Source organism: Lynx canadensis, chromosome F2 (assembly GCF_007474595.2).
Source record: "Lynx canadensis isolate LIC74 chromosome F2, mLynCan4.pri.v2, whole genome shotgun sequence".
Classification (NCBI taxonomy): Eukaryota; Metazoa; Chordata; class Mammalia; order Carnivora; family Felidae; genus Lynx; species Lynx canadensis.
In genome coordinates, this window is record NC_044320.2 from 41,646,984 (window position 1) to 41,663,495 (window position 16,512).

General features: G+C 40.6%; 2 protein-coding genes across 10 annotated transcripts in view; one reads left to right on the forward strand and one right to left on the reverse strand.

Moving 5' to 3' along the window:
• TP53INP1 (tumor protein p53 inducible nuclear protein 1) overlaps positions 1-16,512 on the forward strand; it is a 156,347-nt gene that overhangs the window by 15,720 nt on the left and 124,115 nt on the right. The gene's annotated exons all lie outside the window — the stretch shown is intronic.
• NDUFAF6 (NADH:ubiquinone oxidoreductase complex assembly factor 6) overlaps positions 13,522-16,512 on the reverse strand; it is a 30,996-nt gene continuing 28,005 nt past the window's right edge. For all 4 annotated transcript variants that reach the window (XM_030303855.1, XM_030303857.1, XM_030303856.2 and 1 more), the window contains one exon: positions 13,522-13,665. In XM_030303855.1, the coding sequence (XP_030159715.1) occupies positions 13,537-13,665 (129 nt within the window). In that variant the 3' untranslated portion in view covers positions 13,522-13,536. The remainder of the gene's footprint in view (positions 13,666-16,512) is intronic.

Consider the following 16,512-nt stretch of genomic DNA (forward strand, 5'->3'; position numbering starts at 1 on the left):
TATTCTGGCAGGGGAGGTTAGCATACCACGGGAAATAGGTCTCTGGACAATTCCAAAAACATGAAGCCAACTAATATTTTTAAATTATGTCTTGGCTTCCACTTCCAGGAAGATGGAGTTAGATGTACTGTTTCCTAATGCTCCCACTAAGTACAACTAAAAACCTTGGACATTATTTATAAGACATAAGAAGACTCTGAGGGTGCCTGGGTGGCTCAGTCGTTAAGCATCTGACTTCGACTCAGGTCATGATCTCACGGTTCAGTTCGTGAGTTCAAGTCCCACATTGGGTGAGCCCCATTTCTCTCTCTCTCTCTCTCTCTCTCTCTCTCTCTCTCTCTCTCAATATCTCTCCCCCTGCCACACCACCCTCTCCCTCTCTCTCTGCCCCTCACTTGCACCATCTCTCTCTATCTCTCTCTCTCAAAAAAAAAGAGAAGACTCTGAAAGGTGGAGAGAAGACAACCAGACCAGAGACTGTGGGATCCAAGGCACAACCTGGCAATGAGTCCTCCGAGTTTTCTTTTAGCTTCATATACACAGACTTCTAGCTTTAAGAAGCTGGCAACCTAGAAGTGCCAACAGGAGCAAACAAAAACTCCCCAACACAGGCCTATTCTTTCTAAGCAGAAGTCCAGGAAAGGGGCAGCCTAACAAGACAAAAACCTTTTAGACAGTAACTACTTACTCCAGCTAAAAACCACAGGAAGAACAGTGGCCCCACTCTCACCCACAGCAGCAAAAGGGGGATTAGGAGCCTAGACTTCCTGCTTCACCAAGCTATATCAAAGGGCTCCAACTGCAACACACACACACACACACACACACACACACACACACACACTCACACACACACACACACACACACACACACACACACACACACACGCTGAGGTGCTATCAGAGAAGGCCATAGACAGCTGGGACTTTTATCCTCACATGACAGTAACAAGGCCCTTGCCACCACAGTGTCAGTGGAGACCACATGGGGAATCTGAACTCCACCCACAGACAGCAGTAACAAGGGACTCCTCCCCCTCCCTGCTGGAGTGGTATCAAAGGAGGCCCAGTGGAGAGTTAGGACTTTTGCCACTGCCCAGAGATAATTAGGCCACCTTCCTGTGGTGTCAGCGTAACAAGGCACTTCTGCCCCTCCCAGCCAGGGTGGTATGTATGAGTGGATGCCCAGTGGGATCTAGAACTCCCATCACTGCCCAGAAGTAACTAGGAGCCCCTAACAGTGTGAACTCAGATCAAGTGGTGAATGTGGACTCCTCTCTGACCTTGGCAGTAACAAGGCAGTGCTCCTCTCTTCCTCTGCCAGATTGGCATCAGAAAAGCCAGTTAAGGGGTGCCTGGGTGGCTCGGTTGGTTGGGCGCCCGACTTTGGCTCAGGTCATGATCTCACAGTCTGTGGGTTCGAGCTCCGCGTCAGGCTGTGTGCTGACAGCTCAGAGCCTGGAGATGCTTCGGATTCTATGTCTCCCTTTCTCTGTTCCCCTGCTCTGCTCATGCTCTCTTTCTCTCTCTCAAAAATAAATAAACATTAAAAAAAAATTTTTTAAGCCAGTTAAAACACAGGTTTAAGTAGGATCCAGACTCTCATAATATCCAAAATGCCCAACTTTTCAATTGAAAACCACTCATATACCAAATATTAGAAAACTCTCAGAAGAAAAAAAATCAATATATGCCAACACTAAAATGACAGAGATGTCAGAATTACCTGACAAAGGTTCTAAAAAAGCCGTCTTAAAAAGCCAATTACAGGGGCGCCTGGGTGGCGCAGTCGGTTAAACGTCCGACTTCAGCCAGGTCACGATCTCGCGGTCCGGGAGTTCGAGCCCCGCGTCGGGCTCTGGGCTGATGGCTCAGAGCCTGGAGCCTGTTTCCGATTCTGTGTCTCCCTCTCTCTCTGCCCCTCCCCCGTTCATGCTCTGTCTCTCTCTGTCCCAAAAATAAATAAACGTTGAAAAAAAAAATTAAAAAAAAAAAAAAGCCAATTACAGACATGCTTGGAATGTGAAAAAATTGAAAGTCTGAGTAAGGAAATATAGTCTCAGTACAGAAATAAGAAGATATAAAGAAGAACCAAATGGAAACTTAAGGACTAAAAAATACAGTAACTAAAGTTAACTCAGTGGTCAGGCTCAATAGCAGGATTCAGGGACCAGAGAAAAATAAAATCTATGAACTGGAATATACAGCAATAGAAATTGCCCAATATGAATAAGAAAGAAAACAGACTGGAAAGAAAAAAAAAGAGAAGAAAGGAAGGAAGAAAGGAAGAGAAGAAAGAAAAGAAGGAAAGAAAAGAAAAACAACAACAACAACAGAGGCTCAGGGACCTGTGGGCCCATAACAAAAAAGTCTAATATTTGTGTCATCCAAATCCCAGTAGGAGAGGAAAAAGAGAGCAAAGCTAAAAAAATACTTGTAGAAATAATGGCTGAAAACTTTCCAAATTTGGCAAAAGACAGAAACCTACAGATTCAAGATGTAAGCAAATCAGAAACAGGATAAACCAAAGAAATCCATACCACGTCAAATTTCTCAAAACTGAATATAGTGTTTGTACTTCTATTTGTTTCAATATAATTTTATGCCTGCTGAGTATAATTAAATTTAGAGCTGATTTTTTAAAAAACTAAGACAAAAGAATCTTGAATGCAGTCAGAAGAAATACCTTATACAAAACAAAAACAATTTGAAGGATAGCAGATTTCCCATCAGAAACCATGGAGGCCAGAAGGAAATGGTACAGTTTGCAAGTGCTGAAGTGAAAAAACTGACAACCCAGAATTCTATGTCCAGTGAAAATATCATTCAAGAATGCAGGGAGGGGTGCTTAAGTGACTCAGTTGGTTAAGTATCTGTCTCTTGATCTCAGCTCACGTCTTGATCTCAGGGTTGTGAGTTCAAGTCCTGCATTGAGCTCCACACTGGGCATGGAACCTACTTGGAAAGGAAAGGAAAGGGAAGGGAAGGGAAGGGAAGGGAAGGGAAGGGAAGGGAGAAAGGGAGAGAGAGAGAGAGAGAGAGAAAGAAAGAAAGAGAGAAAGAAAGAGAGAAAGAGAAAGAAAGAAAGAAAGAAAGAAAGAAAGAAAGAAAGAAAGAAAGAAAGAAAGAAAATGGGAAAACCAAGACATTATCAGCTGAAGAAAAACTAAATGAATTTGTCATCAGCAGACTTATCTTAAGAGAATGGCTAAAGGAAGTTCTCCAAACAAAAAGGAAATGAAAAAGGAAGGAGTCTCAGAATATCACAAAGAGAGAAAGAACAACAGAAAGTAAAAGTTATGAGTAAATACATTTCCTTCTCCTCTTAAGCTTCTGAATTATGTTTAATGGTTAAAGCAAAAATTATAACACTGTCTCTTGTGCCTCTAAATGTATATAGAGGAAATATTTAAAAGCATTTATAAGCAGGGGAAGGCAAAAAGATGTAAAAGGATTTAAGCTATGGAGATTCCTCAAAAAATTAAAAATATAATACCCTATGATCTAGTAATTTTCCTAGTAGGTATTTACCTGAAGAAAACAAAAACACTAATTCAAAAAGACATATGAACTCCAGTGTTTATGGCAGCATTATTTACAATAGCCAAGATATGGAAGCAACCCAAGTATTTATCAATAGATGAATGGATAAGAAGATGTGGTATATACATACAATGGAGAACTAGCCATAAAAAGGATGAGATCTTGCCAGTTGCAACAACATGGATAGACCTAGATGGTATTATGCTAAATCAAATAAGACAGGACAAAGACAAATACCATACAGTTTCACTTCTGTGTGGAATCTAAAAAACAAAACAAACAGAAACAGAATCATAAATACAGAGAACAAACTGGTAGTTTCCAGAGGGGAAGGAGTTGGAGCCAGGGGGCAAAATAGGTGAAGGGGATTAAAGGTACAAACTTCCAATTATAAAATAAATAAGTCAAAGGGATGAAAGCTACAGCATAGGGAATATAGGCAATAATATTGTAATAACATTGTATGCTGACAGATGGTAACTACATTTATCCTGGTGAGCATAGCATAATGTATAGAATTATCAAATCACTATGCTGTACACCTGAAACTAATATAACATTGTATATCAACTATACTTCAATAAATAAATAAAAATAATTCAAAAATGTAAATAATCTAAATCCATCAATTGAAAGAGATTGGCAGAATGGATTAGAAAATATGACCCAACTGAATGCTGTCTACAAGAAACTCACTTAAATATAACAATATAGGTAGGTTGAAAGTAAAAAGATAGAAAAAAAAAAACATATGCAAACATTAATCAAAAGAAAGCAGGAGTGGCTATTATAATATCAATAAAGTACACTTCAGAGTGAAGAAATTTACCAGTGATAGGCATATTATGTAGTGACAAAAGGATTAAATCCACCAAGGAGATATAGCAATCTTAAATATGATGGAGGCACCAAACAGCTACAAAATATGTAAAGCGAAAGGTAATAGAATGAAAAGGAGAAGTAGACAAATCCACAGTTATAGGTGGAGAATCCAACATGCCTCTCTCTACAGCTGACGGAACAGCTAGACAGGATCAGCAAGGTTATAAAACATCATCAAGTAACAGGATTTAATTGACGTTTGTGGAACACTTCACCAATAACAGCAAAATACATAGTCTTTTCAGTTGCCCATGGAATATATGCCAAGATAGGGTCATGACCAAAGCTCACAATTTTAAAAAGTCCATTAATCAGACCTATTGGCCCTTTAAATATTTAGATATACACATTGTGTTTATATTGGAGTTAGTTCATCAAAAGCAAAGATTTAAAATAAAATTTATTTCACTTTCATTATGAATTGATACTGACTGAATCTTATCTGCCACAACTGATAACTCCTTTCTTCCTCTCCCAAATAGGGGGCAGCAACCCAAGACAGGGGAGGCACTCTAAGAAAACCAAAATGATGAAAATCTGGATTTCCAAAGATGTTTCCACATTCACAGATGTTCTAAAAAATGATTGGCCAAAATGTTGCTCTACTGGAAGCTCCCCTATTTAGCCTAACTTCTCTTTCCTAATACTAGGTACATTCAACATCTATAGGCAATTTCCTACCTTAACTAAAGTGCATGTACAGTGGCTATGATGAAAGTTTGTCATTTATCTCTGTGCGTGCAAACAGACTCATAAGCACACACTTGGTCCCCACTGTCATATAGCAGCAAGATGACGGTTGTGCCTCTTAACTCAGCATAGGATATGGCACATATATCTCATTCCTTCAGGCTCTCAGCCCCTCAGTTGGCCAGGCTATTGTGGTTATGAGTGACAGAAATTCAACTCTCAAACTTGCAGAAGCAAAAGGGAAGAATTTGCTGGAAGGCTCATAAAACCAAACTGTTGGCATGACAAGGGGTGCTGTGGCACCATAGATATCCTTGCTTCCCCAGCCCCTAACAGAGCATCCAGTTTGCTGAGTGACTAACAAATCTTTTTTTTTTTTTTTTAAACTCCCTGGGCAACTCATTCCAGGTGTAGACAATGAGGAGTTGGAACCACTGGATGTACTCAGTGATGTGCATGAAGAAATTGCTGATGTTCACAATCAGAATTGAGAGGTCTATCCCTAAGATAGGGTCACACTTAACATTTAACCACATTCTCTTCTCCCTAGTGTGGTTTCCTTGGTTCAGGGAAGATAAAACTCCCACCAGGAAGTGCCATGTCAACATAAATAGTGATTTAAGTTGCTACCACATATCTAATGAGTTATATCCCAGAAATGTCACTGGGGAAAAAAACAAACAAACAAAAAAACCTCCCATCTGGGGAGTTTGCACCAAGATTGAAAAATTTAAAAATCAAGACAAGGACGCTTCTCCTTTCTCCCTTGAACAAAGAGGGAAAAAGATGGAGGAAGAACCAGATGCTTTTTTTTTCCATTTAATTACGGGAGAAAATTTACCAGCTACAAGAAAGTGCCCTTTGCCCCAGAAAACAACCTCTCCATGCGCTGGGCATTCTGGACAACTGCAAAACCAGGCCCAGGCCTCTCAGTGGACTGCTCCGTGGTCAGGACAAGAGAGCAGCCTTTCCGGGAAGCAGTCATCCCTCAGATCCATGCCTGCCTCAATTTCCTCTTCCTTCTTGCTTCTCCATCCTCCTAGGTGTATTTTCTAGGAACATCCCATGAGCCAGGACCACTGTAGCTGCACTGGCGATTAGTTGCAATAGTAAGTCTTCCTCTGGCGGGAGCAAAATAAGTGTCTTTCACCTCCAGTTCTCACCAGGACCCAGCTGGGTTTTTCCTTCAGAGCCCACACATTGTAGGCACATACTGGTGTAATTTTGCCTCTGACATTCAGGCAACACAAGTGTCATCTATTGCTCACCATCCCCGCCCCCCCCCCCCCCCCCCCCACCACCACACACACACAGAGGCCCGCTCATGAAAAAGCTGGAGAGAATAAGAACTCGTGCCCCCAGAACTAGTTTAAAAGGTGAGCTGAACAACTGGGCGGGGTCTCCATCTATATGAGACACTAAACATCACAGAAATAACAGATCCCACAAGCATCTCCTCACATAACCAGTAATGGAAACTGGTCCCACTCCCACAGAAAGAGACGATGCCTTGAGTGGGGAAAATGGTCCTCATGGGCACCAGCTCCATCCACACTAAATGAATCATGAAAATTTTACTTCAGTGAACATTCGTTTGGATAGAGCTAAATTATTGTTAATCTGTCTCACATTCCTTGGTCAAGCCCGGCACCCAGCATGCCACTTCTCTTACAATGGCTCACCACTGAGCTAACTCGTCAGGAAACAAAATGAAAATCCTGTTTTACTTTGTACCTGTCTAAAACCACAAGAAAAAAAGAAAATAGTCAAGGAGATTTAGAACTGTGTAATGTGTTGAGAGTGACTGCCCAATTCTCAAAGCATCTTTTATTTTTAACAAAGTTAGAACATTCCTTTAAAAAGTGTCCTCCTCTAAATTATTTAAATTACCCTTCAGATTCAACTTGGATATTGAGTATATGCTTAGCATGGCTGATGGTATTGGTTCAATCGGGCAACTGTCTGTAGATCCATATTTCACATCTTGCCTCAAATTCATTTCATGTGGTTTAAATGTGAAAATATCAAAACACAAAAATATTAAAAGAAATTGTTTTAAAAATACGGAAAGAAATTGAAAGGCAAATGAAACTGTATGGAGAAGTGATAGAAGTATACAAATCCTGTGTTCCATTCTAGCCTGGAAATCTTATAAATATTGACAAAGGCTATTATGCTGGCTTTTCAAGGAACATCCCATGGGATGTCCTATACCACTTTATTTGGTTATTAAAGGAAAGGTTGAAGGGCACCTGGGTGTCTCAGTTGGGTGAGCATCCAACTCTTCTTTTTTTTTTTTTTTTTTTTAAGTTTATTTATTTATTTTGAAAGAGAGCATAAGCGGGGTAGGGGCAGAGAGAAAGGGAGAGAGAGAATCCCAAGCAGGTTCTGCACTCACAGTGCCCATGCGGGGCTCGAACTCATGAACCACCAAAATCAAGAGTTGGACGCTCAACTGACTGAGCCACCCAGGTCCAACTCTTGATTTAGGCTCAGGTCATGATCCCAGGGTTGTGGGATCCGAGCCCTTCATCGGGCTCCATGCTGTGTGGAGCCTGCTTAACATCCTCTCTCTCTCTGTGTCTCTCTCTCTCCCCTGCTCACTTTCTCTTTCTAAAATAAAAATTTAAAGGGCACCTGGGTGGCTCAGTCAGTTGAGCATCTGACTTCAGCTCAGGTCATGATCTTGCGGCTCATGGGTTTGAGCCCCACATCAGGCTTGCTGCTGTCATCCTGTCACTCTGTCTCCCTCTCTCTGCCCCTCCCCCACTGGTGCTCTCTCAAAAAATAAATATTTAAAAAATAAAAAGATAAAAATGTTAAAAAAAAGCTTTTTAAAAAAAGGGAAGGTTGACCTCAGGAGGCTGAGGGCCCTAGGTGCAACTTAGATTATCATTGCAAAATAAGAAAGAAAACATACTCCCACTAATGTTCTGTAGAATAAAAATTAAGAATATTTTTCTAATATCTTTTTACACTGTATTACTTTACATTGTATTACTAAACTAAAATGCAGACTAAAAACAACACACAGAAGATACCAATTTTGTATATTTTGTATGCCAAGGAAGAAGTTGGAAGAACATAGACCAAAATGTTAATGGTAGTCATCTCTTACCTGGTAAAATTATAGTTGATTTTAAAAATATTTTTCCTTTATATTTTTGTATTTATTTTTTCCCAATATTTCTGCAGTGAACACATGTACATTACTTGTGTAAAAAAACAAACACATTAGTTACCAAAAAAAAAAAAAAAATATCTCAGGGGGAAAAAAAATCTGTCTCAGGAAAGAGTACATTATACATTCTTCCAAACCAGGACTGAAACAGATTTCTAACAGCCGTATGGAGGAGCTCACAAGGAATGGAGGAAGTGTCTTTATGTTCATTCATTGAAATGAGAACTTTCTCAACTCGTTCATCAACCTACAAGATTAATATAGGATAAAACCACTGCAGCAAGGAATTAATATAAGAGGGTGAAATAGCTCCTCAAATCGTTAACGTTGACTTCCTAAAAAATCTTTGTAGCACCCATAAAAGAGATCCTGTGGTTCTAACTTGCTGAGAAATTCAGTCTGTAGGCCTGTGTTTTAAACACATGGGATATTATTATATAACTAAGCAGCTGGGAAGATTAATCGTGATTAAAAATAAAAAGGGAGGGGCGCCTGGGTGGCTCAGTCGGTTAAGCGGCCGACTTCGGCTCAGGTCACGATCTCACGGTCCGTGAGTTCGAGCCCCGTGTCGGGCTCTGTGCTGACAGCTCGGAGCCCGGAGCCTGTTTCAGATTCTGTGTCTCCCTCTCTCTGACCCTCCCCCGTTCATGCTCTGTCTCTCTCTGTCTCAAAAATAAATAAACATTTAAAAAAATAAATAAATAAAATAAAAAGGGAAAGTGCACAGTACACCAAACAGGACTGTTTAATGAGAAAAGGGTGACTCAGAGGACAACAGTATTTGTACAGGTAATCAAAGGTCCCCTCAGACTTATCAACTAAGAATAAAGACACTGTATCTCATATTTGACTCAAAGGTACTCCTTATCCAAGAAATGATTACACCAGTAATACTGCAAATAATATCCGTGTGCATATATACAAAATACATGTATTATGGACCATTTGCGAAGTATTTATTTTCAAATTTCGTGCCCGTTCTTAAAATCCAGACACCTGAGTGTGTCTGTGATTTCTTTATCTTTCCTTCCTCACTCACATCCTGCTTTGCACGGTGCCCAACAGCCTTGTTTCTTGAACGCCATTGTGTACCACGCAGCAGCCACGCCCTTGACACGCACCCCCAGTTCGGCCTGCACATACGAGCCCCATCGTGTTCACATCCCCTCAGCGTCCATCACCCCTATGCCACAGCATGTTCATTCAGATACAAAGGTGCATGGAGCGGCACCAGGGTTTATGGGAGGTTCTGGGGACACAGAGATGAATAAAACATTGTCTTGCACTCAGAGAACTTTGAGGGAGGGACAGATGCACCAACAACAGTTACCATATGGTTGGGGGAGAAAGTGGGCCTGCTTGTGAAGCCAGCCTCAGATTGGCGTTCCCTTGTTATTAATCCACCACCCACAAATTCTCCAGCAAGCACGACTGCTTAGAGAGCAGGCAAGTAACACCGACACAGGAGTCGGGCTGGGTGGGAGACCCCTGTCCTGGGGCCTGAGGCCGGATGCAGAGTACACATTCTGCCCAAAGGCATTCAGTGTCTTGTTCTTTTTCAGAGGCCCTGCCTGCCGGCCTCATTTGGTTCGGGCTGCCGGTGTGTGACTTCTGTGTATTACGGACACATCATTTAATGTTTATTTAGAACACCTAAGTCATTGTTCTAGGCACTTTACGTCTATTAATTCATTCACTCCTCATAACAACTGTTGAGATAGATATAATTTTGCCCATTTTATAGATGGAGCAACTGAGACACTGGAGTTGTAGTTACACAGCTATCAGGGTGGTGGACCTGGGTTTTGAACCCAGGCAGTCCACACTCTTATAAGAAGCCCACACTCTTATAAGAAGTGCTTGAAAACACCATACTGCTCTGTATCTAAACTTTTAAAATGTCTTTACTCAGCTTATACTACAGATGAGTTACATATTTAATGTGCCAAATATCCCTTTTACTGAACAAACCCCTTTACCTGGTATATACCGATTTGATGGAAAAACTCACATCCATCTATCCATTGTTCCATAAATGTAATGACATTCCCTGCTTATCACCCTCTTTCTGATCTGAAGGGTCTGAATTTTTTAGAAATACCTTTTTAGGTAGCCAAGAAATATGTTTCTCAGAGGAGAAAGCAGGCCTTGTTGAAGTGCCAGTTACTGAATGGATTCTTCCCTCACTCCCCAGCTCCTCCCCCCTCCTTCCAACCCACTGCCATTACCCTTCTCAATTCTGGGTGTTAGTGGTTTCTTGCTCAGTCCTCCTTACAGGTACAAACAGGATAATGTTTTGTTTTCAATAACTGTCTGCATAATGTTTACAACTTTGTGGATCTTTCTGGACAAGGTTATTAGGCCAGTGTCTTCAGAGAAATCCTATTTATAAGAGCTAAAACAGATTCAAGGGCACGTAGGGATTTGGTGAAACAGGCAAAATATAAACTCACAACTCTTTGATCTTCATTCAGAATGTCTCACTGGACCAGAGGATGTGGCCACATTTTATTCACAGACTTTTCTGAGAACTCTGGACATTACATTCTCTTCTTTTTTACTTAAGTTAAAGCCAAAATATTGGGTCTTCACACAGGCTATCTGTTTTGCCTCCTGGCCTTTGTTCCCACTGCCGCCTCAGCCAGGACCTCCCTACAGCTACACCCCTCCCCAAACTCTGGGTCCTACCCAACCTTCCCGACACTGTCACATGCTGCCTTCTCTGGGAGACCTTTTTGACCTCCAAAGTGGCAACGTGTCTCTCCTGTATAGAGACAGCTGTCTCTCCTGTATAGTGGCCAGCACTTAGTATCTATTCCAGTTGCCTATTTCTCTCACCTAATTTGTAGTTGGAATTTATGTAACCATACTTTTTAACCTAATCTGTACCTAAAATACATACAATAATACTCCTTTTTGAAAAAGTCGTGCCCTGGAGCTTTTAAACTTGGCCGTTTATTTTAGTCTCAAGAATGGTAAAAATACATGGGTTGTGGGCTTTGGCAATGAACTAATGTGGGTTTGACATCCAGCTCTAGTTATAATGGCTATGTGACCTCGAACTGAACATCTCTGAGGCAGTTTTATCCTTTGGAAAATAAATACAGAGAAGTAACTCTGTGAAGATTAATGCATAATGGTACAGAGCTTTCATCTGTCCAAATTCGGGCTCCGCTGAGTGTTAGCTGCTGTTACGTTTCTCAAGAGTAATTTTGTCAAAAGGAGACATTTAATCAAAAAGAGAGGAAGAGTCCCGCCAGTTGAATGGGAACTACTCAGAATGTATTTTATGACAATGTGCAACTTTACCTACATTGAGATTAATCTGTAATTTATACTTAACATTGGTCATCTGTTGCTCTCCACCTGTTCAATACCAAAATACATCTTACATGGTTTGAAAACGTATCAGACTCCTTTACAATGCTCTAATAAAAAAAAATCCCAGAAATTTGAAAAGTGAAAAACAATGTTGGCACCATCTAAGGGAGTGTCTTTTCTGCCATGAAGTTAATAGTACGGTAAATGTCACTGAGTAAGACCCCACTTTAATCTCCAGGAGACTGCAAACTTGAGTTCATCCAAATTTCTAAGCATCAAATTTAAAATGGCTTAGAGAGTATTTTGAAATTATTTACCTAATAGTAAATTGGTTTCTGAGCCAATAAGGAATCCAGTAATCCACTTGCGTGTTTAAACCCTTCTTTTTAAGACCCTTAGACAGGAACCAAGATGCTTAGTAGACAATTGCTGCCAGATTTGACCTGGGAAGACCCACAGGCAATGCTTCCTAACAAAGAAGGTCTCTGATGAACTCTTCAGCTCTGGGCCATTCCGAATCCCAAGAGGAACGTGTCCCATTTCCTTGTACTAGCCACTTGTAGATAAGCTAAAAGGCTCTGAAGTCACAGAATCAAACTATAAGGATATAACTTCAGCATCACTGTCAAGAGTATACTTACACATACAACCACCTTGCATGTTCACACAGACACACGCTTGTTATTCTCTACGTACTCTATATCAGAAGCCATTCTGGGTGCTGTGGGACCCCACGATGAATAAAACAATGTAGTCTTGCCCTCAAGCAGCTCTCGGTTTGAGTTTTTTTTGCAAAAATGTAGTATTTTAAGCCATCACTGATTCAGAATGGAAGTAGGCACTAATTCCAACCGAAGGTTTAGAGATGAGACGGAGGGACGGAACACCAGAGGTGTGAGTGGGCAGGAGACAGGACCACTGAAAGGGCGGGAAAAGGAAACTGTGGCATAACCCTGGCCTTGCAGTCAGAGACTCAGAGTCCAGATCTTCCAATGACCAGCAAGTGCACACAACTACGTTTTTTGTAGTTAGTATATATTTTATGATTAATATTTTTTAATTACCCCCCAAAAATCCTTAGTTCTCTTTTTCAAAATCAAATGAGAACATGGATGAAAGTATACAGCCAGAGCTTATACTAGTAGCTTAGCCAGTATACTAGTTTTTAAAAATGTAGTATCCCCTTTATGAATGCTCAATACAATTTTGGTAATATACTTTACATTAATACACATTTTGTTAATGGAGTTTTGGTCATAACGCTGAGGGACAGATTGTAAAGCAGCGGGGTTAAAAAAAAACAGTGAAACTTTCAAGTCAGCTTTTTAAAGTCAAATTAGGGTTCTAGCTCTTGACAGCCAGCTAGCTTACCTTAAAGAAGTTCTTTTATCATGGTAAATTTTCAGAGTCGTAAAGACGAAATGTTAGGGAGATAAAGCCCTCACGATAGTGATTGACACTCCTCGAATATTAACTTCGCTCTTCATGACCCCCAGCTGTACCGGCCCCTGGAGTTGTGGCTGCTCCACACGCAAGCTGGGTGCTCCTTGAGCCCCTGTGCTCTTCTCCAGCGGGGAGGCAGGGAGGAGACGTTAACTCTCCTGCCCCCTGGTGGCTGAACACGGCCTGCAGCATCAGTATAGCTCAAACCACACTCCCTCCTGGGGGATCCCACCTGACAGAGCACAGCAGACACCGACACTGTCTGGGCTGCTGGTGACAGCCCTGGTGCCTGTGGCAGAGCCTGGGCAGTGTTGTGGCACTCTGGTCCCCCAGCAACATCTCATCAAGCCTGTGAGCTGCACACACCCATCCTAAAAATTCTTAAGTAAACACCTCCTGTTATTTGTAAACAAGAACCGTAACTAGTATACTTCTGTAAAACTAATAAAAGTAAAGATCAGTGCCATAAAATTATTTTAATATCTTTTTCTCCATGACTGAACATACAAAGATAATGGTAGTAGTGTATTCTTCTGCTGTAAAGATGGGTGGAATATGTCAAAATCCACCTGTTGAATTTTCTTTAAATAGTCCTCCAGGGCAACCTGGGAAGGGAGAATAATGGTCATTAGATCATAGAATAATTAAGTTTTTAAAAGAAAATGGGGCGCCTGGGTGGCTCTGATGCTCATCGGTTAAGCATCAGACTTCAGCTCAGTCATGACCTCATGCTCTGTGAGTTGAAGCCCCGTGTCAGGTTCTGTGCTGACAGCTCGGAGTCTGAAGCCTGCTTCGGGTTCTGTGTCTCCCTCTCTCTCTGTTCCTCCCTGGCTCACACTCTGTCTCTCTCTCTCAAAAGTAAATAAAGATTAAAAAAAATTAAAAGAAAAAAAAAAGATCATGACCTGAGCCAAAACCCAAGAGTCAGATGCTTAACCAAGTGAGCCACCCAGATGCCCCAAAGGCATCTTCTAAGAAGTTTCTATTAGGCCAGTAAAACAGGATCAAAGAGCTAGTACTAGAAATACCAAGCCAATTCTGATCATAATTTATACGGTTATGGCAGAAATGTGTAAAAGATTAGAGAAATTACTGTTTGTCAGGTCTTATTACTAGATTCTGTAGAAAACAAAAGGGGTGTTTCAGTCAAGGACAGTGAATGCCATCACTCCACCCCACTCCCACAGAAATGAGGAGCTCAAGTTGTTCATTTATAAACTTATTTTGTAGAAAAATTTAATGGGTCTCCATGTTCTTGCTAGAAAACAATTTGCAACCTGGGAGAACCATCACAGGTCCCTATAAATATCACCCCATGCCTCCCCCGTCACATAAAACTCGACAGCTTTCATGAGGATTGAGGAACAGGATGGAACACAGTGCTCTTTATTTTATGGTTTTCAGTTATTTTTATTAATCTGTACCTTTTATTTTTTTATTTTTATTTTTTTTAATTTTTTTTTTTTTTAACATTTATTTGTTTTTGAGACAGAGAGAGACAGAGCATGAACGGGGGAGGGTCAGAGAGAGAGGGAGACACAGAATCCGAAACAGGCTCCAGGCTCTGAGCGGTCAGCACAGAGCCTGATGCGGGGCTTGAACTCACGGACGGGACCGCGAGATCATGACCTGAGCCGAAGTCGGATGCTCAACCGACTGAGCCACCCAGGCGCCCCTTAATCTGTACCTTTTAATCTTATTTCAATAAAATTTATTTTATCAAATATTTATTTATTTAACAGAGAATCCACTTGGTTTTGCACAAACTCCTAAGAGGCACCTCTTGCCCTCTAGGTCCACATGCACAGCTCCCCCTAATGTCTGCAGTACACCCTGTGTGATCCAACAGAGATCCTGCTGTGGATTCTCTGGACTATGAGCCAAAAGACAACAAGAAGGACTGTGTTTTCTCCCAGACTTTTTTTCTATACACTTAAAGACAGATGAGGATACGTACAAACTCAGCATCTACTTTTTAAACCCTAAACTTGTATATAACAGGAGATATGTGCATGAATGTGCACAGCTGCTTTGTGTTATATTAGCAAAAAACCTGGAAACAATCTAGAAGGTCTCTGACCAAAAAAAAAAAAAAAAAAAAGAAAAGGTATACTATTCACAAAATGAAATATACTGCAGTGAAATGAGTGTACTATAGCTAGATGAAGTAATATGGATGAGTGTGTGTGTGTGTGTGTGTGTGTGTGCGCGCGTGTGTGACCTAGAAGACATAAACAGGTATGATCCATTTTTATAAAGCTCAAAAATAAAACTAAACAATGTATTGTTTAGGAATATGTAAAATGGGGAAAAGCCTTTGTGGGATAGAAGAAAGAGGTTAATAAATTCAAAATTCAGGATAGCTACTTGGAGGAGGCAGGCAGAGGCAGGGGGATGAGATGGAGGAAAACACATGAGTGGGATTTAATGGTGACATTCTAGCTCCTGGATTGAGTGGTGAGTTCATGGGTATTTGTGATGTTAGGCTTTATAACACATGCATACATATATAGATATATCAGATTCATTTGTAGCATTAAAATTTTTAAAAGAGGGATGCCTGGGTGGTTCAGTCGGTTGAGCATCTGACCGGCTCAGGTCATGATCTCACGGTTCATGAGTTCAAGCCCCACATCAGGCTCACTGCTATCAGCTCCTCTGTCTCCCCCTCTTTGTGCCCCTTCCTGCTCATGCGCTCTCGCTCTCTCTCTCTCTCTCAAAAAAAAAAAGAAAAAAATGAAAAAAAAATTTTAAAGAGAAGGAAAGAAAAAAACTTTGAAGATATTTTGATGTACTTTCACATGCTGTCTTTTTTTTTTTTTTTTAGAAAAAAGAGCTCACATTATTCATAATGTTCTGTAACATTAAGTCATAGTTAATATTTTATGATCAACTTTCCATCTCTAAGAATTCTATGTTCATTTTTAATAGTTTATAATATCCAATTTAAGGAATAGTTAATGAAGTCAAGGTGCAAACATATGATAGAATATTATATAGCCATTAAATATTGTAGTTACAAATATATTTAATGATGTGGCTAGACGCTTGATAAGACAATGACATGTAAAGTGTGATTTCAACTATATACAGAAATTCATTAAAAAAAAAAAAAGAACAGAATAAATAGTGGTTATGTCTGGGCCCCAGAATGATAGGTGATTGTTATTTTCTTTTGTTATTTTTATATTGTCTAAGTCTCCATTCTGAGAATTTAGTTTTTACAACTAGGAGAAGATTCCATTAAATACAGGTGAAACGTGACCTCATAATTAGAGCTCAACTGGACATTCACAAATTAGGATTTGGTTCAAAGGGAAAGTCTGGCTAGTGGTGTGTGTGTGTGTGTGTGTGTGTGTGTGTGTGTGCGCGCGCACCTGTATAGACCTATGGAGTCTGGCGACTCCACTCACCCGCCTCTGCGAACTACAGGCATGACCGTAATCAAAAGC